This window comes from Manihot esculenta, chromosome 8 (genome assembly GCF_001659605.2).
Source record: "Manihot esculenta cultivar AM560-2 chromosome 8, M.esculenta_v8, whole genome shotgun sequence".
Classification (NCBI taxonomy): Eukaryota; Viridiplantae; Streptophyta; class Magnoliopsida; order Malpighiales; family Euphorbiaceae; genus Manihot; species Manihot esculenta.
The window spans coordinates 2123993-2142639 of NC_035168.2; the positions used below are offsets into that span (position 1 = coordinate 2123993).

Genomic DNA, 18647 nt, shown 5'->3' on the forward strand with positions numbered 1-18647 from the left:
CAGCCAGCAAAGGCAGAACAGGCAAGCCTCTGTTTGCCCAAACAGGTTCAGCAACCAACTAAGACAGAATGCAGACTGGCCAAGTCAATCCAGCAAGAAGAACTCTGTTTGCCCAAACCAGTTAGGCAAACAGCTCCAGCAGAACACTGTTCACCTGAAAAACCATCAGAGGAAAAGAAGGTAGAATCTTGTTTGCCCGAACAGCAGCTAGCAAAGGAGCATGAGGAAAGTTGCTGTTTTCCCAAACAGCAAGGAGAAGGAGAATCCAGCTTTTCCAAACAGCAAGCCAAGGCAGAAACTTGTTTGCCCAAACAAGCTATGCAGATTGTATAAGAAGATTGTTGTTTGCCCAAACAGCAAGGTAAGGTAGAATTTGTTTTGCCCGAATTCAATATCAAATTGCAGCCACCTATGGAGAAATATGAATTGGAGTTCAAAGTGCTGCCCAATCATCTCAAATATGCACACATAAGGACTAGAGGCACACCTCATCTGAAAGAGGATAAGCTAATCATGTTACTTTATGAGTACATGAAAGAAATAGGATGGGTTGTGATCAAATCAAAAGGCACGCTACACTTTTTACTTAATGCAGTTGGAACCATTTTCCCTCCTCCAATTACTTGAGCCTTGATCAAGTCAAGAAAGTCTAGCCCGCGACTTTAAACTAAGGCGCTACTGGGAGGCAACCCAGCGGAGACATGCCCAATCAAGGAAGATTTTCCAGACGAAAAAAAAAACAGAGATATGTGACTGTTTGCCCAAACAGCATGGGCAAACAACCAGAGATGCAGGAACCAGAGGAGTTAACCCACTTCCAGATTTTAGTTGTTTTGTAGGTAAAGGCTGGATGACCAAACTGTTTGCCCAAACACACTGGGCAAACAGCGGAGAAGACTACCAGGGCACACTGTTTGCCCACGCAAGCTGGGCAAACAACCACAGCAGTCCACCACATCAGCAGACAACACCCCAGATCACTGTTCGACCAGCTTGTTTGCCCGCGCAACTGGGCAAACAACAGGCCAGTACAAGAGAAGACTTCCAGACAGCACCACAAAATCACTGTTCGACCAAGCTATTTGCCCAAACAGACTGGGCAAACAACCAAGGCAGCAGAAGCGACAAAGAAGAAAACTTAAACAGGGCAGTACCTTCTTCCTCTATATTCAATATTCTATTATGCCCTTTCAATGACAAATCTTCTTCTTCTCAAAACTTCTTGCTGCTGCACAAAATGGGCAGCACCTTTTGCATTTTTCTGCTGTCCCACTGCATGACAGCATGTTTGGGCATCACACAAACAGCACCAGCGGGCCAATCAGCAGCATACTAAGTTGTTTGCCCACGCAAGCTGGGCAAACAACTGCAGCAGATCAGCGGACAACCTATATCAGCAGGCCTACCAGCAGATAAGACCAGCAGGCCTACTAGCCAGCAGGCCAACCACCAGTGCAGCAACCAGTACCAGCACCAGCACACATCTGCACACAGACGCACCTAAAGCCAGCTGTTTGCCCAAACAAAACTGGGCAAACAACTATACCAGGGAAGTATCAGTTTTTCACTTGAACTTTAATTTTTCCATACATTGAGGACAATGCATGAGTTAGGTGTAGGGGTGCATATCTCTGAATTTTGATGCTTCATGCATTCTTTTTTATTTCTTTTATGCTTTAATTTTAGTTAGCACACATTAGGTGAATTTTTTTCATTTTTTGCTTTCAATTCACACACACACACCTTCACATAGTTACAGTCTTTTCTTTTTTCTGTTTTGACATGCTTTACTCAAACACATAGGCTATGGTGAATGAGCTTACTTTCCATGACCCCATTGATGTGATAACTCTTTAAACCTAAGTTGAATCACTTGTAGTGAGTTGTATTCATTTTTGGGAATTTCCTTTTGAATTGAATCTTTAAGCCTGCCATGGTGAAAAATATATTGATGACCCTCAATTGAAGAGAATGAATTAAAAGTTGTGTGAATGAACTTAACATGACTTGTTTTAGCAATTGATGTTGATTTGCCCAAATCATTGAGAGAAAGAAAATTCAGCAAAAGGCAAGGACCTCAAAAGCACAAATCATAAAACTGTTCCGATGGTCTAGACTATGAACAGAGTTAGTAGCCACTTGAACAAGTGACTAACTGAGTAACCGGGGGTGTATCACCCATGTACACAATCGCGTAAAAAGGTTAGTGACTTTTTCAGGCAAGGATAAGAATAAGTGCTGCTAAAAAAAAAAAAAAAGAGAGAAAAATAAAGCCTGAATAAAGTACTTCAAGGTAAGGGCAAGTCACTCTGAAAGCTAGAAAAAGTCTTAACAAAAATGTGCATGCATGGTCTCTTGAGGAAAATAAATCCTAACCATGGTAGGTAAAAAGAGACAAGGAAAAGAGGAAAGTAACCTTGGTGCATACACTCTTCACTGCAATGATTCAAAGTAGGGGACTAGAGCAAGAGCTAAAGTGGTAATAAGGATCAAGTAATAAAGAAAGCTTGTTTGACTAGGTCTATTTGCTTGAGGACAAGCAAAGGGTTAGGTGTGGGGGTATTTGATAGAGCCAAATTTAGACCCATTTTCCATATTGATATTTATGTTAATTTACACATTTTCTACCTAATTTTGTGGTTTTAACCTTATTTTGCAGAAAATGGAGTAAAATGGTAATTTGGCAAAAAATGGTCTTAAATCTGCCCAAAAGAGAGCAAAACTGCACAAGCATGGTTTGCCCAACTTGTTTGCCCAAATTGAAGCGAAGCTGAAATGAAGAGGAAAAGTGTTAGCTGACTGACCAAGTTGTTTGCCCAAACAAACTGGGCAAACAGTGAAGCAAGGCAGAAACGATGCACAGACAGTAGGCAAGACAGACTGTTTGCCCAGTCTGTTTGCCCGCACAACCTGGGCAAACAAGGACCAGGGACGCAGACAGCACAGATGACAGACTGTTTGCCCAGTCTATTTGCCCATGCAACCTAGGCAAACAACACCAGCAACCAGCAGACAGTAAATTGCGGGAAAAGCAAAATTTAAATGTCCAAGAAGGTTTTTCCCTCCCAAACACGTGTGGACAGCTCAGCAAACCCTAAAGACACCTCAGCACTCAATCCCACATATTTAGGAAGGCAAATCTCATCAAAATACAATTACCTTCCAAGAATTCAACTCCAATTGGGAAAAGGAGTCCCAACTCAACAAGGAAACCCTAGGGTAGCCTCTCCAGCTTTAAAAGGGCATGCAAACCAGCAGATCAATTATCTTTGGATCATCTTTGGATCATCATACATCCTCGGCAGAAGCTGCACCAGCAGCCGCACCACACCAGCAGGCCAATTGGCCCTTTTTCTCCTTCTTTTTGCTTTCTTTCTTTTCTTTTATGTTAGTTTCAGCCATGAGTGGCTGAAACCCTTTTTCTAGTTGAAGAATAAGGTGAAACTTAGGTTGTTTATGGATTGGGAGATCTGAACCTTTACGTTATTCTTTTATTAATCAGTATTTATGCAATTTTGTGCTTAATTCATTGTTGCTTTGGATAATTTTTAGTCCGTAATTGCTAGAATTATTCAAACACAAGTAACCCTTGGTGTAAAAACCTAGGAAATCGCATAATCTAGCAATATCACCATACGTTTGGGTAGCTAGAATTAGATCTCTCTATTTCTTAATGCAATTAACAGTTGTTAGATGCCAAAGGCCCAAGGACGTTCCTTGGCAACTTGTTGATTAGTGATTAATTAGAGGACGTTCCCTAATTAATCTATGCTTAAGGAGGGATATGGTTGGTGAGAAGCGTCTTCCACCTCCATAACTAATTTATTGAGTTAAATAAGAGAATATAAGTTTCAATGATCAATCCCAACAACTAAAGTGGATCCAACTCTTCAACTAGGCTTTTCTCATTATTGAATTTCTCTACTTTAATTATTTGCTTTTCTCTATTGCTTTCAATATTAGTTTAGTTTATCAAACCTCAAAACTCCCATTTTACTTTTATTGTTTGTTTCTTTACTTGGTCTTGACAAGGAAAATAAGTAAGTATCAATTCCCTGTGGATTCGACCCTATTGCCACTATCTGCAAGTTTATTGTTGATTGTTTAATAGGTTTATTTTTTACGGCTTCGACAACCGCTATCATCCATCCATACGAACGACTCTGTATGATAACAATACATGATATTATAACAAAATGGTGATTACACGTTACCAAAAAATAAAAGAGAAAAAAAAAATAAAGTAAAAGAGTATAGACCATTCAAACTAATTAAATTCACTCACACATATCCTAATTCTATTCTCCACCTCTTACTGAATCTTAGCTCAGTGTAAAGTTTGATTGATTTAAATACATTTCAATATAAATATTTGGTATAATATTTATTAATTTCAATTAAAATTAAATAACTTATATTATTAAGTTAATTGTATTCATATACATTACATATGAATATATTAATAATTTAAAGAAAAAGTGATTTATAATTTATGCATGATTGATAAAAAGTAAAATGAATATACATATGTATGTGGAGGAGCAATAGAAAATATTAAAGAGAAGAAGCGATCAATATATGAGTTTAGGTGAAATCAGAGACTGTATTAATTGTTTTAAAAGCAATTCATTTTTAAATACTTAAAATTTTATAATTTTAGTTAAAATATATCTATAATATTAAAATTATATTTTAAATTTATATTTATAATACATAATTTCTCTTAAATTAATAAAAAAATATTTTTTATAATAATATAAAATATTTTTTTTTTGAAAAAAAGAAAACTACTAGTCAAGAAAATTTATGCTACAACCTCATTCTACTGTGAGATAGAGGTGGGAGAGTGACAAAATTCTTGATTTATTTTATCATTATCGTTAGGTGAAATTAATTCAGTTAAATAAAGAATTGAGACTCCATGATATGTTAAGAGTGTGTACGTATATGTATATTAATTAAAATTAAATAAATTTAATACATCAAATTTGTATGAATAATAAAGAGAAAATAACAATAAATATAGCTGTTTATTCGAGATGGTTGAATTATAAAAGTCAACCAACTTCCAAATTTCTATAAATGGCAAAAGGAAAATAAGTAGTTGGGCTGTTCAGCTGTTATTCTTTTCTTCCGCTAGCATTAAAAAAAAACAAAAATTCAAAAGTCATCCCTTCCCTTTAATGCAACAATTTAATTATTCAGATCAAATACAATACATCTTTCTACCTCAAAGTGATGAAATAAAATGAGTTCATTCATTATTAATCAGTGTTTTTAAAATTTAAAAATAATTACTTTATACTATCAATTAATATAAATTTAAATTAAGTGGATCAATGACTTAAAATATTGAATAATATAGAAAAAAAATATTTTTTTTCACTTAAAAATTACTAAAATGAGCATATAATTTTTAATGAAATCGTATCTTCATATGAACACAATTCCTCTAAACATATGACCATCATCTCTCTAGCTAGCCCAACCCTAACTAACATTTCTAGAATTTTATTTATATAAAACACCAGAACAATCAAATAATTAATTGGTGCAAAATAATTTATATTATAAGCATAATTACAACTTAATATGCATGAAAATTTTTCACTTCACATATATGTATATTTTATTTATTTACTTAATTTTAATTGAAATTTATCTGGCTGCAATTATTTTAATTGAAAAAGTAGTTGCATGCAAGTTGCAGAAACCGACTGGGAGAGTTCTTATATGGATGAGTTCTTAATATATTTATTTGCTTTCTGTGGATCGCTATATATGTTAATATATTTAATATTAAATTCTTCACATTACATCTTAGCTGCTTCTTCTTTTTATAAGATCCATGAGATTTGGGTTCCTGCCCGTTTCCTTCCATGTCTGTTTTCACAGAGTCTCTTTCTTTCTGCATTATCTCTCCACTCTCTTCCGAGATGGGAAAGCGCATCAACTCAGTGAATCGATTACGTGCAACTCACCTCCTGTTTATAGTCTTTGTTATCTTCACGTCCCGATGGTCGTACGTTGTTGCTGTTGCCACTCAAGAGCTTCTTGTCGGTTTCAAAGCCACACCAAGCCCATCTGTCTCCTCGTTTCAATCTCTTTTGAATGACTCTACAGGAAATTTCTCTCTGGGTTTTCTCCGAGTCAACAGAGTGCAACTTTCCATCTCGGTTATTCACCTTCCTTCTCTGCAATCACTCTGGCAAGTTAATCCAACAAGCTTGGCTCGCTGGTCAGACCATACTCAGCTCTTCTTCAATGGGAGTCTTGTTATTTCTGATCCCCACTCGGGGTTATTCTGGTCAACTGGAACCCGAGGTGACAAAGTTGTTCTTCTCAACAATTCGAACCTGCAAATACAGAAGCTCGAAGGCTCTCCCAGCTCGGTACTCTGGCAAAGTTTCGATTTTCCCACAGATACCCTCGTTGAGAAGCAAAATTTAACTTCTAACATGTCCCTCGTTTCATCAAATGGGCTTTACTCTCTGCGCTTAGGAGACACGTTCATGGCTTTATATGTTAAGTTCGAAGAAAAAATGCAGCAAATGTATTGGAAACACAAGGCGCTGGAAGCCAGAGCAGTTATAATTGAAGGACAAGGCCCGATTCTCGCACGGGTCGAATCGAGTGGGTACTTGGGTATGTTCCAAACAGGAAACTCTCCGGTAGACGTTCAAGCTTTTAACAGCTACCAGCAACCCTTTAACCGATTCCTCTTAGTCCGGCTAGAATCGGACGGAAACCTAAAAGGATACTTTTTGGATGGCTCCACCTGGGTATTGGATTATCAGGCGATTTCTGACATGTGCGATCTGCCTAGTCCCTGCGGTTCCTACGGTTTATGCAAATCCGGATCGGGTTGTTCCTGCTTAGATAATCGCACGGAGTTTAGTTCTGGTGAGTGTCTTGCGGTTCAGTCCGGTGACCTTTGCAGCGACGGAGAAGCTAAAACCCAAAACGACTTCCGAGTTTTGAGAAGGCAAGGGGTGGAGTTACCGTTTAAAGAATTAATGGGGTACAAAACGGTGTCGTCTTTGCAACAATGCGAGGGGTTATGTGAAAGTAACTGTAGTTGTTGGGGTGCGGTTTACAATAATGCATCCGGGTTTTGTTACTTGGTGGATTACCCGATCCGGACACTATTGAGCGTAGGCGATGAGAGCAAGGCAGGATATTTTAAGGTGAGGGAAGGAACAGGGAAGAAAATGAAGGTGGGTGTTTGGATCTTGAGTGGGGCCATCGCTGTTATGATTGGAGCAATTGGGTTTATGAGTTGCAGGTTTTGGAAGAGGAGAGGGGTGAAACGGATCTTGGTGGAGGAGGATGGTATATCACCCGGGCCGTATAAAGATCTCGGGTCGGCTAGCTTCCGGTCCATTGAAATGGGTACTGTGTAGTGACGTAAGGGATGACGTAAAGAAAGGTTGAAAAGGTAGGGTTTGACTGATACTCTCGAAGACATTTTTTGTTCCTTGGTGGTCGTGGGGTGGGGCAGGTGTTGATCAATTTGGGACGTGGGGTCCAGTTGAGCAATATAAATATGAGTATACAGTGTATGCTTCTAGATAGGCTGATACTGGTACAGTAGCACTTGCCGCACGTGATAAGTCCTCCATTATTTTTTTAAAGGAAAATAAAATAGCTCACTTGTTACTCTGTTTGGAAATGAGGAAAATGCACAAAGAAAGGGAAGAAAAGTCTAACTATTTGCTTTGAGATCACCTGCATGGCCACAATATTAGACTATCCATATATTTTTTTTAATTGTATTAGAAATTTGTTCTGGTTCAATCTCCACTGTTATATTTGTATTTATTGGATTAGATTGACATTGACATCATTAATAATTAACTTTAGTTTTATAGCTTTGTTTTGTTTAGTATATTATTTGATTTGATTTTCTATGACAATCGGTTCTTTCTGTTTTGGATTATGCAATGTGTCTCTTCAGTAACCTTCTCTCTTCAAGTTAATGGTCATCGCTTTGGGTATCTAACTCCAACAAGAGGTATTCGTCAGGGAGACCCCCTATCCCCTTACCTCTTTTTCTTAGTAGCGGAAGGTTTTTCTCATGCTTTAAACAATTCGGCCATTAGAGGGTTATCTGCTTCTCGACATGGCCCATCTATATCACATTTGTTGTTCGCAGATGACTCCATCTTATTCACACAAGCAACTATGGAGCAAGCAAATATAATCCAATCCATTTTGCATAACTATTCAAGAGCAAGTGGGCAATCAGTTAACTTGGCTAAATCAACTATCATCTTCAGTCCCAATACTTCTCCAATATTGAAGCAACAAATTTGTTCTTCTCTGAATATTCATAACTTGGAGGTCAATGATCGTTTTCTAGGTTTACCTGCTCATCTTTACAGATCTAAAACTCAAACATTTGGTTACCTCAGAGAACGCATTGAGAAGACGTGTGCGGGGTGGAAGGAAAAGCTTCTATCCAAAGGCGGGAAAGAGGTGTTGATCAAAGCAGTATCTTCGGCTATCCCTGTTTATACCATGTCTTGTTTTCGACTTCCCACTGCCTTATGCGATAAAATTAATAGCATTGTGAGCAATTTTTGGTGGGGTCAACAGCAAAATGAAAGGAAGATCCATTGGGTTGCCTGGTCCAAACTTTGTGAGTCAAAGGGTGAAGGAGGTTTAGGTTTCAGAGATATGGAAAGCTTCAATAGGGCCTTAATTACTAAACAAGGTTGGAGAATTCTCTCTAATCCTAACTCTCTTTTGGCTAGAGTCTTAAAAGGTAAATATTATCCACATTCATCCTTCCTTCAAGCAACCCAAGGAAACAAGGCATCATGGGGATGGAGGAGTGTTCTATGGGGAAGAGAAATTCTCAATCAAGGCATTCGCTGGCATGTCGGTAATGGAGAGAACATCTTCTGCAAAGAAGACGTATGGGTTCCACTCCTTTTCCCAGACAAGCCACATCTTAAAGAAGGACATGATACAGATATAACTCGGGTGGTTCAACTTATCAATCCATCTACCAAGCTTTGGGATGCTACTATCTTGTCCCGAAACTTTGAGCCAGCAGATGTTGAGAAAATTAGAGCCATTCCTCTCAGTATTTTTGCTAGGGAAGATCGGTTGGTATGGCACTTTGAGAAAAGCGGCATTTATTCAGTCAGGTCTGGTTATTGGAAAGCTAAAGATTTGAGTAGACGGGCAGCTATAGAACCTAATGGTAATCCGAGTCCAAGTTCCTCAGCTCATAATTCTTGCTTCTGGAAGTCTCTTTGGAAGATTAATGTTCCAAGTAAACTTCGGATTTTCCTATGACTTTTTTGCTTGGAGCGGCTACCTTGTAAAGACCTCCTTCATCATCGGATCCAACATATAGACCCGGCCTGTTCTTATTGCGGAGGGAAGGAATCTATTGATCACATTTTTTTCTCATGCCCTCATGCTATCTCAGTTTGGTTTAATTCTCCATTGCAGCTTCGTTCTTCTTATCTTTCGAGCTCAATAATGATGGACAAATGGACAGAAGTTTGTAATGCTCTTTCCCAGGAATCAGACTCAGATAGTCTAATACAACTTTTTGCCTTCCTTCTTTGGCAAATATGGAAAGATAGGAATGCTTTCACATTCAATCATATGTCTAAACCGGCTGAAGAGTTTGTTAGCTTGGCAATCAGAAGTCGAGATGATTTTAGAGAAGCCACCTCCAACCATCCTCTCCCCTCGCATCAATCAGAAATGGATCAACAGCTGTTAGTTCATCAATCTCAACTCTCTTGGCAACCCCCTCCTCTCGGTTTCATAAAGCTTAACTTCGATGCAGCTTGGGACAAGAATTCGAATTCAGGAGCCACTGCCGTTATTGCTCGTGATCCTTCTGGAAGTGTTATTGACTGGTGCTGTCGTTCGTGGGTCTCTATCTCAGACCCCTTACAATTAGAGAGTATTGCTTGTCGAGAAGCACTTCTTTTTGCCAAAAGCAGAGGATTCTCTTGCTCTATTATAGAAGGAGATTCTCTTACCACAGTTCAAGCCTGTAAGGGTAATCCAGCTCCCCTTAGTATTCAAGATATTATCTCTGACTCGTTAGATATCGCTAAATCCTTTCAGTCTATCTCTTTTTCTTGGGTACGTCGGGCTCACAATCAGGCTTCACATCTCCTTTGCAAAAAGTTCATCACAGATAGTTCGTTCAGAGTTAATCCCCTGTATCAGATGAACTTTGTATTCTCCTTGCCACTTGATGGCTTTTAGCAATGAACTATATCTTATGACAAAAAAAAAAAAAATCTAAATAACATGAGTTTTTTTTTTTTTTTTTTCCACTGAAACTGCAAGAAAAATAAATGGGGATACATAATCATTATTCTTGCAAGTCCAGGCCATCGATTAGACATTGTACTCTTGATTTAATCCAACCAAGAGTGGGAACTCACCACCCGGAACATCAATAGCTTCCAGCAGGACCTCTCTTCCCAATGGGTTCCAACGACCAAGTCAATTAATTCAAGTACCATTGTCTCAACTTTACTAGCAGACTTCTTGCTTGAAATTACACTCTTCAGATGATATGGAACCAGAAACCAAGCAGACAGAAGTTAAAATTAAAACTTATCTCAATGAATGGTAGTGTGTCTTATCTTAGGACATTTGTTGAGATGTCCTGTTCGTAACAATCTCTCATATTATATGGTAAACATTTAGGAATCTTTTAAAAACTTTACCCAACATTTGGAGAGTATCTAGTAGCATCTTCAATTAATCGTGACTGTAACGACCCGGAAACCGGTACCCCTCAGTAACGGTCCGAACCATCACTGGCACTAGGATCCAGATCGGCTTAAGGCCGCCGGGACCCGTAGTCAGCCAACTATACTCTCTGTGTACCTGATAAATCCCATACATGATACAAAACGACTCAATAATCCTGTAAACCTCTGTAGGCTTAACTGCTGCTATTCAGATATGTCAATCTGAAATGGCCCTCAGGGCCTATACCAGGGACTACTATCTGCTGTGGGTCAAGAGATTTAAACCCTTTTAATCTGTAACACATCCCATTGGTATCTCATCAAAGCCATACGTTAAGCCCAACTCACACATTTCTCATCAAGAAACGTAAAACAGGATTCATGTACAAGGGATTAACCATACATCACACTATAGCAATGACACTAGGGAAAGCATAAGTCTATCCAGTATATGACAGTACATATCTATACATTACATTACAACTAATCTGTTTAATTACATCATGTCCACTATGCTATTACAACATACAATCATGCATAACTTTCCGCTGTACTCTTGCTGACTTTGACTTCCCATAGCTATCTCAGAACCTGCAAAACTGGGATTAAGGGAGTGGGATGAGCTCTAGAGCCCAGTGAGGAGGAACAATAAAAACAGTTCATTCATTACATGCTCTCATGAAATGCATCACATCACAAACATATCATCTCAAGGATGAACTTGTCACCAATAACCCTCAACTACATGTTATACGAATGCCAACTGTGCCAAGGAGACTATGTCATCACCTGGTCTACACTTATCTCTCTGATATCACAACATGACTAACTGTGCCAAGGAGACGAGGTCTCACCTGGTCTACACTTAACTCTGATTTGACAGCCCAGCTGTCTCACTCATAGTACCAGGAGCGACCTGGACTATCCAGGGGCGACCTGGTATGGCTATCTCATGCCATAAATCTGTAGCTGCTCTCTGTCAAGGGCTAAGGATCATCCAACATTCATCCACATAAACAACATCTTATATGCAATGCATCATCATCGTGAAGTCTAATGCAATACAACCTAATACATAACATGGCAGGTTATGATGCGTGGATCATGCTAGAATCGTGTCATTTCTCAAGATAAAATATGTAGTTTAGTTCCACTCACCTCTGCTTCTCTGGCAGATACTGTACTGACTCTGATATCTCTAACTCTGATGACCTCCTCGAACTCTCGGGTCCAATCCTACACAAATGGACTCGAATGAGGTGTCACACATACTTTGACTAACTCTTAAACAAGTCCCCATAATCCCCTCTAAACCTCTAAACATAATCACATAACTTATGCAAACGAAGGCTGGACAGAACACATTCGGCAGCAGGTTCGGCGGCCGAATGTCCTCTCCAGAGCCGAAACTCATGCATGTTCGGCGGCACCTTCGGCGGCCGAATGTGCATGACAGATCCGAAAGTCCATTCTTTCGGAGGCAACCTTAGGCAGCCGAAACTACCTCCACAAGGGGTTCGGCGGCCGAATCCTCCCTTCGGCGGCCGAACCTGAGTTCATCCAGAACTCAGCTTCGTGCATAAACAAGCCTGTCAAGCAACTCCACTCCACAAGAGGTTCGGCGGCCAAATCTTCACTTCGGCGGCCGAAGCTGGGTTCTCCAGAAGGCAGAACCTTGCTTCCTCTCATGCACACCGTCTCCAACACACTCTAACATGCATACCTCAGCGTCTCAACTCACATATACTCTGGTATATGCACAAAGGGGTCCCAAACTACCTATTAACCCCAACAAAACAACTAACACAACACATAATCAAGCTTTCACCATGAACACATCAACTAGACTCTAAAACCTAAACATGCAAATCTACCCTTAACCTCTTTAAAAACTGTTAAAACCATAAAACAAGTATAAAGACCTCTCTTACCTCCTGAAACTAGCAGAGGAACAACTTGAACTCACCAAATCCCCTTCCCAAGCTTCAAACCACCAAAACCTTTCTTTTCTCTCAAAACCTTCAACATCTCTTGCAAACGAGCAACCCTCTGCATGAGCTGCTTAAAAGCTTGCAGATGAGTCAAGGGAGACGTGGCCTAACCTCTAGTCATGATCTGGAGGTGAACACCTGGCCAAACCACGGACTGAGGAGCATGCACAACTAACCAACCACCTCAGCTTCGGTTGCCGAAACTGCATGCAAAACCATGCAACTTTCGGGGGCCGAACATAACCTTCGGGGGCCGAACATTGGGCACTTTCGGCAGCCGAACTTAACCTTCGGGGGCCGAACATTACAGAAACTCCTTTGGCCAATTCTCCACGAAACTCAACTCGTTTCCTACCCTAAACCTTTAAAACACTTGAAAACATTTGAGAAAACTTTCTCGTACCCTTCCAGAGACCTCTGACATTCTCAAATTCCACCGGACGGTAGGAATTCCGATGTCTGAATCTAGCCGGGTATTACATTCTTCCCCCCTTTAAGAACATTCGTCCTCGAATGTTCACATAAACACATATGCAAAGAAGCAATTAAGGAAAGCTTAACACTTTCCTTCTCAGATACAGATACTATTGGAGTAAAACTCCCGGGTTATCTAACTTTCTGATTCTTATCTGCTTAATCTGTGTCCCCACTCCCACTGACTACTGACCACTCCTGTCTGTACACAGTCCATTTGACTCTCTTCTTTAACCCTTTTTAACTTTTCTCAGCTCTATTCCTACGACTCTGGTTATACTACCTCTTTACTCAACCCGGTCAGAGGAGCAATAACGCTAAGGAAATGCTACATGCCTTGCCTATAGCTTTAACTTTCTCAAGTATGCCCCGATAGCGAACTCAGAGTACATAACTTGGCCTCTATGCCATGTTCTCTTACAATCTACAACACTTCGTAGATAATGGGCATGCTTCTCTCGTTTTCTGAACTATTCTACGCTTTTGCTACGCCACTATGACACTTGCCCGCCTTTCTTCTTCTTTACGATCCTGGCTTTTTCTCTTTTAATCCTTTCTAACTATACTGGACTATCTCTAGCTCTCTAGCTATCTGTTTCTATAGGATAGGATAAACTGATAAGCGACTTCTGACTGAGGGCAGCTAATATCTCATCTGTCTTACCCAGTACATACTGTCTGGTATACTTAGAGTCGTCGCTGAGCAGTTTTCTCCTTACCTCTGGGTTAGCCTCGTCACTATACTACAGATCTCATCTCTACGCAACTGCTAACCTGCCTTTTCTCTACCTGTCGACATCTAGTGCCCAAGTCTCAGGTCATACGGAATGAGCTAGTCCACTAGATCCTCCATTCTGCATGGGAACACCTGGCCTTGGTAGTGCTTTTGTGCAACTGTTCACAGTTGTGACAAAGTCTCAAGGTTTCATCCTTCGTTTCTCACACCGATACTGAAACCTTCCAGGGTGTAGTACTAAGTCGGATAGAAGCCTTATCTACCAAGTTCACACTGTTCTACTATCTTTCTTACTTATGCAACTGTTTTTCTAACTCTTACATGCTACAGGTACCACTTCAAAGGAAGAGGTGAAAATGAGTCTAGTCTCCACCTTCACTTAACTTTCAGACGCTATATTGTTTTACCAATGGTAACCCTGTTAGCCTGTCTGGGATAACACATATAACTCTCTTTCTCTCTTTCTGATTATGGGTACTGAGACTGGTTCCCTGACCTGGCTCCTATGTTCTCACCCAAGAGCAAGAAAACCCCTGACTACCTTTCCTAACGCGTTCACGAGCCTGTAGGGCTGCTATCAAACTTCTGGGTATGCTATACTGTCCCCTCAAAGGACTAACTCTGACCCATCCGAGCCTCTAAACTCTGAACTTTTCTACCTTGTCTTTGCAGACTTAGGTAGTACCTCGAGTAACTAGCCCATCCGCCCTAGGTTGACATCACCAGTCATCCCTAGAACCATAAGGTCAGCTGAAAGGCATCTACTCTCAACAACCTCTGATCTATACTGACTCACTGACTCTACCTCAGATGGATCACACTCGGGTTCACTAACCCAGAGAAAACACTCTAAGCCCAGAAGTTATCAACCCTCCTCTATCTATGGCTTTCAAACCACAGGGAAAGAAACATCAGGGTCCACTATCACCTACACATCTGAACAACCTCAAGTGAACGTATCTGACGTCACCGTGTTCGATGTGTTAGCCTCCTACTGAGTCAGGATGAAGATCCAAGCTAAAGCTAAGGAATCTTCCCTCGAGAACCGAAGAAAAGGAGAACTCTCTTTTCCTGCCTTACCCACTATCCTGAAATATGGCTAGAGCTACAGGCTGAGTTACACTACTAGACGTCATCTGCTGGGACTGTGCCAATCAGGGCCGCAGTAGGACACTCACATAATATGAGTCCTTTCTGCTCGCATCTATACATGCCGTAGTCCCATACCATCAGACTACTTTTGTGTAAACTCCACGCCTCACGTATCCAGAACTATCTGAACTATCTGAACTAGAGCTCAATCGCCATCTAATCCCAGACTAAACGGAAATCTCTTTCTAACCTTTCTGCTCTCTTCTATTTCACTTACTCTTCTCTTATTCTTTTTCTTACTTTTCACGTTCTTACACTATGCTCTGCCTTATATTCTTTCCTTAAGGTCTATACTTAAAAATACCTGGATTACTAACATCCACGGTTATAGCTCTCGAGCTCTTTCCTGGTTCACTAACCTTGAGCGACTCACTCGTCTCTGAACCTTTATCTCTGACGATCTAACTCTATTACACTGTACTATTCTCACCACATCAACTGCTCTTCTCGTAAGATCCAGAAAACCATACACATCAGAACACGCATAAATGAGCTTACCTGGCACCACTGTGTTCAGTGTGTTTGTCTCTGGCTAATCCTGGGTGAAAATCCGAGCTGAAACTAACGGACTTCCACTTAAGGAACCTCCTGAAGAAGGAACTACCTCTCTTTCTCTATCTCTGGTTGGAGCTTCTGGTGGAATGATATGGTCTGAGGATGTCTGTGGGCACTGTGTTGACACGATGATAGTGGGACACTCTCGTGCCATGTGCCCCTCCTGTCCGCACCGGAAACATGCTGTTGTCCCAGCCCGACAGACTCCTTTGTGCCTCCTACCGCACCTCGCACAGCTAGAACTACCCCAACCAGAACTCGAACCCTCGCGATAACCCATGTCAAACTGTACCCTATTCCAGAACTCTCTTTTCTTTGATCCTTTCAAGCCTCTCACTTTCTTTTTATTCGTTGCAGCAGCCTTACCCAAAGGGAAACGATCACTATTCTCTGGGTCATTTTCTATACTCATGTTTTCTGTCTGCCCTGGCTGCTCACAGTCACTCTCTTTATGCTCCCTTGAGCTATCTGAACAAGCCCATCCTGCAAACTCTATAGCAAACTGTTCCCAGGATAAGCTTTCTACCCTCGGGTCCACATGCTGGGTGAACCATTCCCTTGTCTTCTCACATTTCACTGTGACCCCTGCCATCTGAATGGCTCTACTCTCACTGGCTCCCAACTCGTCAGTTATCATCTTGACCATTCTAAGATACTCCAAAGGGTCATCACCAGTCTCAAAGTTGGGAACATCCAACCTCAAATAATCTGTCATCTTTCCCTCACTTCCTCCAGGTGAACTAGGCTTAGGTATTTGGCCAATTGGGGCTACTGGGTCTACTGGTGGTGAAGGAGGTACAACATGCTCTGGGTTAGGGTTGACTGACCCGGGGTAACAAAAGAAGGGTGACCACATGGTATACTGTGAATATGACGGTGGATATGGCGGATAACAGGGAGGATGGGGCATAAAAGTGGGATATGGGTTATACCTAGGAAACTCTGATGTACCTCTCATCGGGTACTCTGCCCCCCACTGGTAGGGCGGATACTGAGGTCGAACAAATCTCGAGGCCTGAGTGTCTCCCTGGGATTCACCCAAATCTCCTCCTGACCTGCTCCTGCCCAAGCTACCATCTCTGTTCTGCACATCCTCCTCTACGACTCTCATAAACCCTGACATACCACTCTGCACTACTCCCCTTCTACTCTCATCACTAGCCCGTCTAGGGTCCCTTGATGTACCTTCTCTGCTTAAACTATCTGATGTTGCCCTTTGCAGAACGGGGAGATGAGCATCCATGTCCTCATCCTCCGGCGGAGCTCCTGTCAATCTAGCAGATCGACGAGTTCCTCTCATCCTGCCTCTGAAAAGCACAACATCACACACAATATCATCAAATGATCCATGTGAAAACACATAAATCCTCAGCACATATCACACATATCAAGAATGCACATGCAACCCATCATGGCATTTCACATCAGCATGTAAGACAGGACTCCACATCCTATCCTAGTGGACATGATTTTAACTTATTGTGCTTTCCTTCCTATACAAGACAACACCTCTTTCCGATGTGGGATATCTCAACACACCGTACTCTTGAGGCCCTATGCTCTGATACCAATCTGTAACGACCCGGAAACCGGTACCCCTCAGTAACGGTCCGAACCATCACTGGCACTAGGATCCAGATCGACTTAAGGCCGCCGGGACCCGTAGTCAGCCAACTATACTCTCTGTGTACCTGATAAATCCCATACATGATACAAAACGACTCAATAATCCTGTAAACCTTTGTAGGCTTAACTGCTGCTATTCAGATATGTCAATCTGAAATGGCCCTCAGGGCCTATACCAGGGACTACTATCTGCTGTGGGTCAAGGGATTTAAACCCTTTTAATCTGTAACACATCCCATTGGTATCTCATCAAAGCCATACGTTAAGCCCAACTCACACATTTCTCATCAAGAAACGTAAAACAGGATTCATGTACAAGGGATTAACCATACATCACACTATAGCAATGACACTAGGGAAAGCATAAGTCTATCCAGTATATGACAGTACATATCTATACATTACATTACAACTAATCTGTTTAATTACATCATGTCCACTATGCTATTACAACATACAATCATGCATAACTTTCCGCTGTACTCTTGCTGACTTTGACTTCCCATAGCTATCTCAGAACCTGCAAAACTGGGATTAAGGGAGTGGGATGAGCTCTAGAGCCCAGTGAGGAGGAACAATAAAAACAGTTCATTCATTACATGCTCTCATGAAATGCATCACATCACAAACATATCATCTCAAGGATGAACTTGTCACCAATAACCCTCAACTACATGTTATACGAATGCCAACTGTGCCAAGGAGACTATGTCATCACCTGGTCTACACTTATCTCTCTGATATCACAACATGACTAACTGTGCCAAGGAGACGAGGTCTCACCTGGTCTACACTTAACTCTGATTTGACAGCCCAACTGTCTCACTCATAGTACCAGGAGCGACCTGGACTATCCAGGGGCGACCTGGTATGGCTATCTCATGCCATAAATCTGTAGCTGCTCTCTGTCAAGGGCTAAGGATCATCCAACATTCATCCACATAAACAACATCTTATATGCAATGCATCATCATCGTGAAGTCTAATGCAATACAACCTAATACATAACATGGCAGGTTATGATGCGTGGATCATGCTAGAATCGTGTCATTTCTCAAGATAAAATATGTAGTTTAGTTCCACTCACCTTTGCTTCTCTGGCAGATACTGTACTGACTCTGATATCTCTAACTCTGATGACCTCCTCGAACTCTCGGGTCCAATCCTACACAAATGGACTCGAATGAGGTGTCACACATACTTTGACTAACTCTTAAACAAGTCCCCATAATCCCCTCTAAACCTCTAAACATAATCACATAACTTATGCAAACGAAGGCTGGACAGAACACATTCGGCAGCAGGTTCGGCGGCCGAATGTCCTCTCCAGAGCCGAAACTCATGCATGTTCGGCGGCACCTTCGGCGGCCGAAT

General features: G+C 41.2%; 2 protein-coding genes across 2 annotated transcripts; both read left to right on the forward strand.

Moving 5' to 3' along the window:
• The first annotated feature begins 5798 nt into the window (after positions 1-5798).
• On the forward strand, positions 5799-7862 carry LOC110620559 (PAN domain-containing protein At5g03700). Its single transcript, XM_021764348.2, has one exon. The coding sequence runs from the start codon at positions 5880-5882 to the stop codon at positions 7401-7403; it is 1524 nt and encodes a 507-aa protein (XP_021620040.1). The 5' UTR covers positions 5799-5879; the 3' UTR covers positions 7404-7862.
• A 1636-nt stretch (positions 7863-9498) lies between these two features.
• LOC110620901 lies at positions 9499-10242 on the forward strand. Its single transcript, XM_021764850.1, has one exon. The coding sequence runs from the start codon at positions 9499-9501 to the stop codon at positions 10240-10242; it is 744 nt and encodes a 247-aa protein (XP_021620542.1).
• Positions 10243-18647: the final 8405 nt, after the last annotated feature.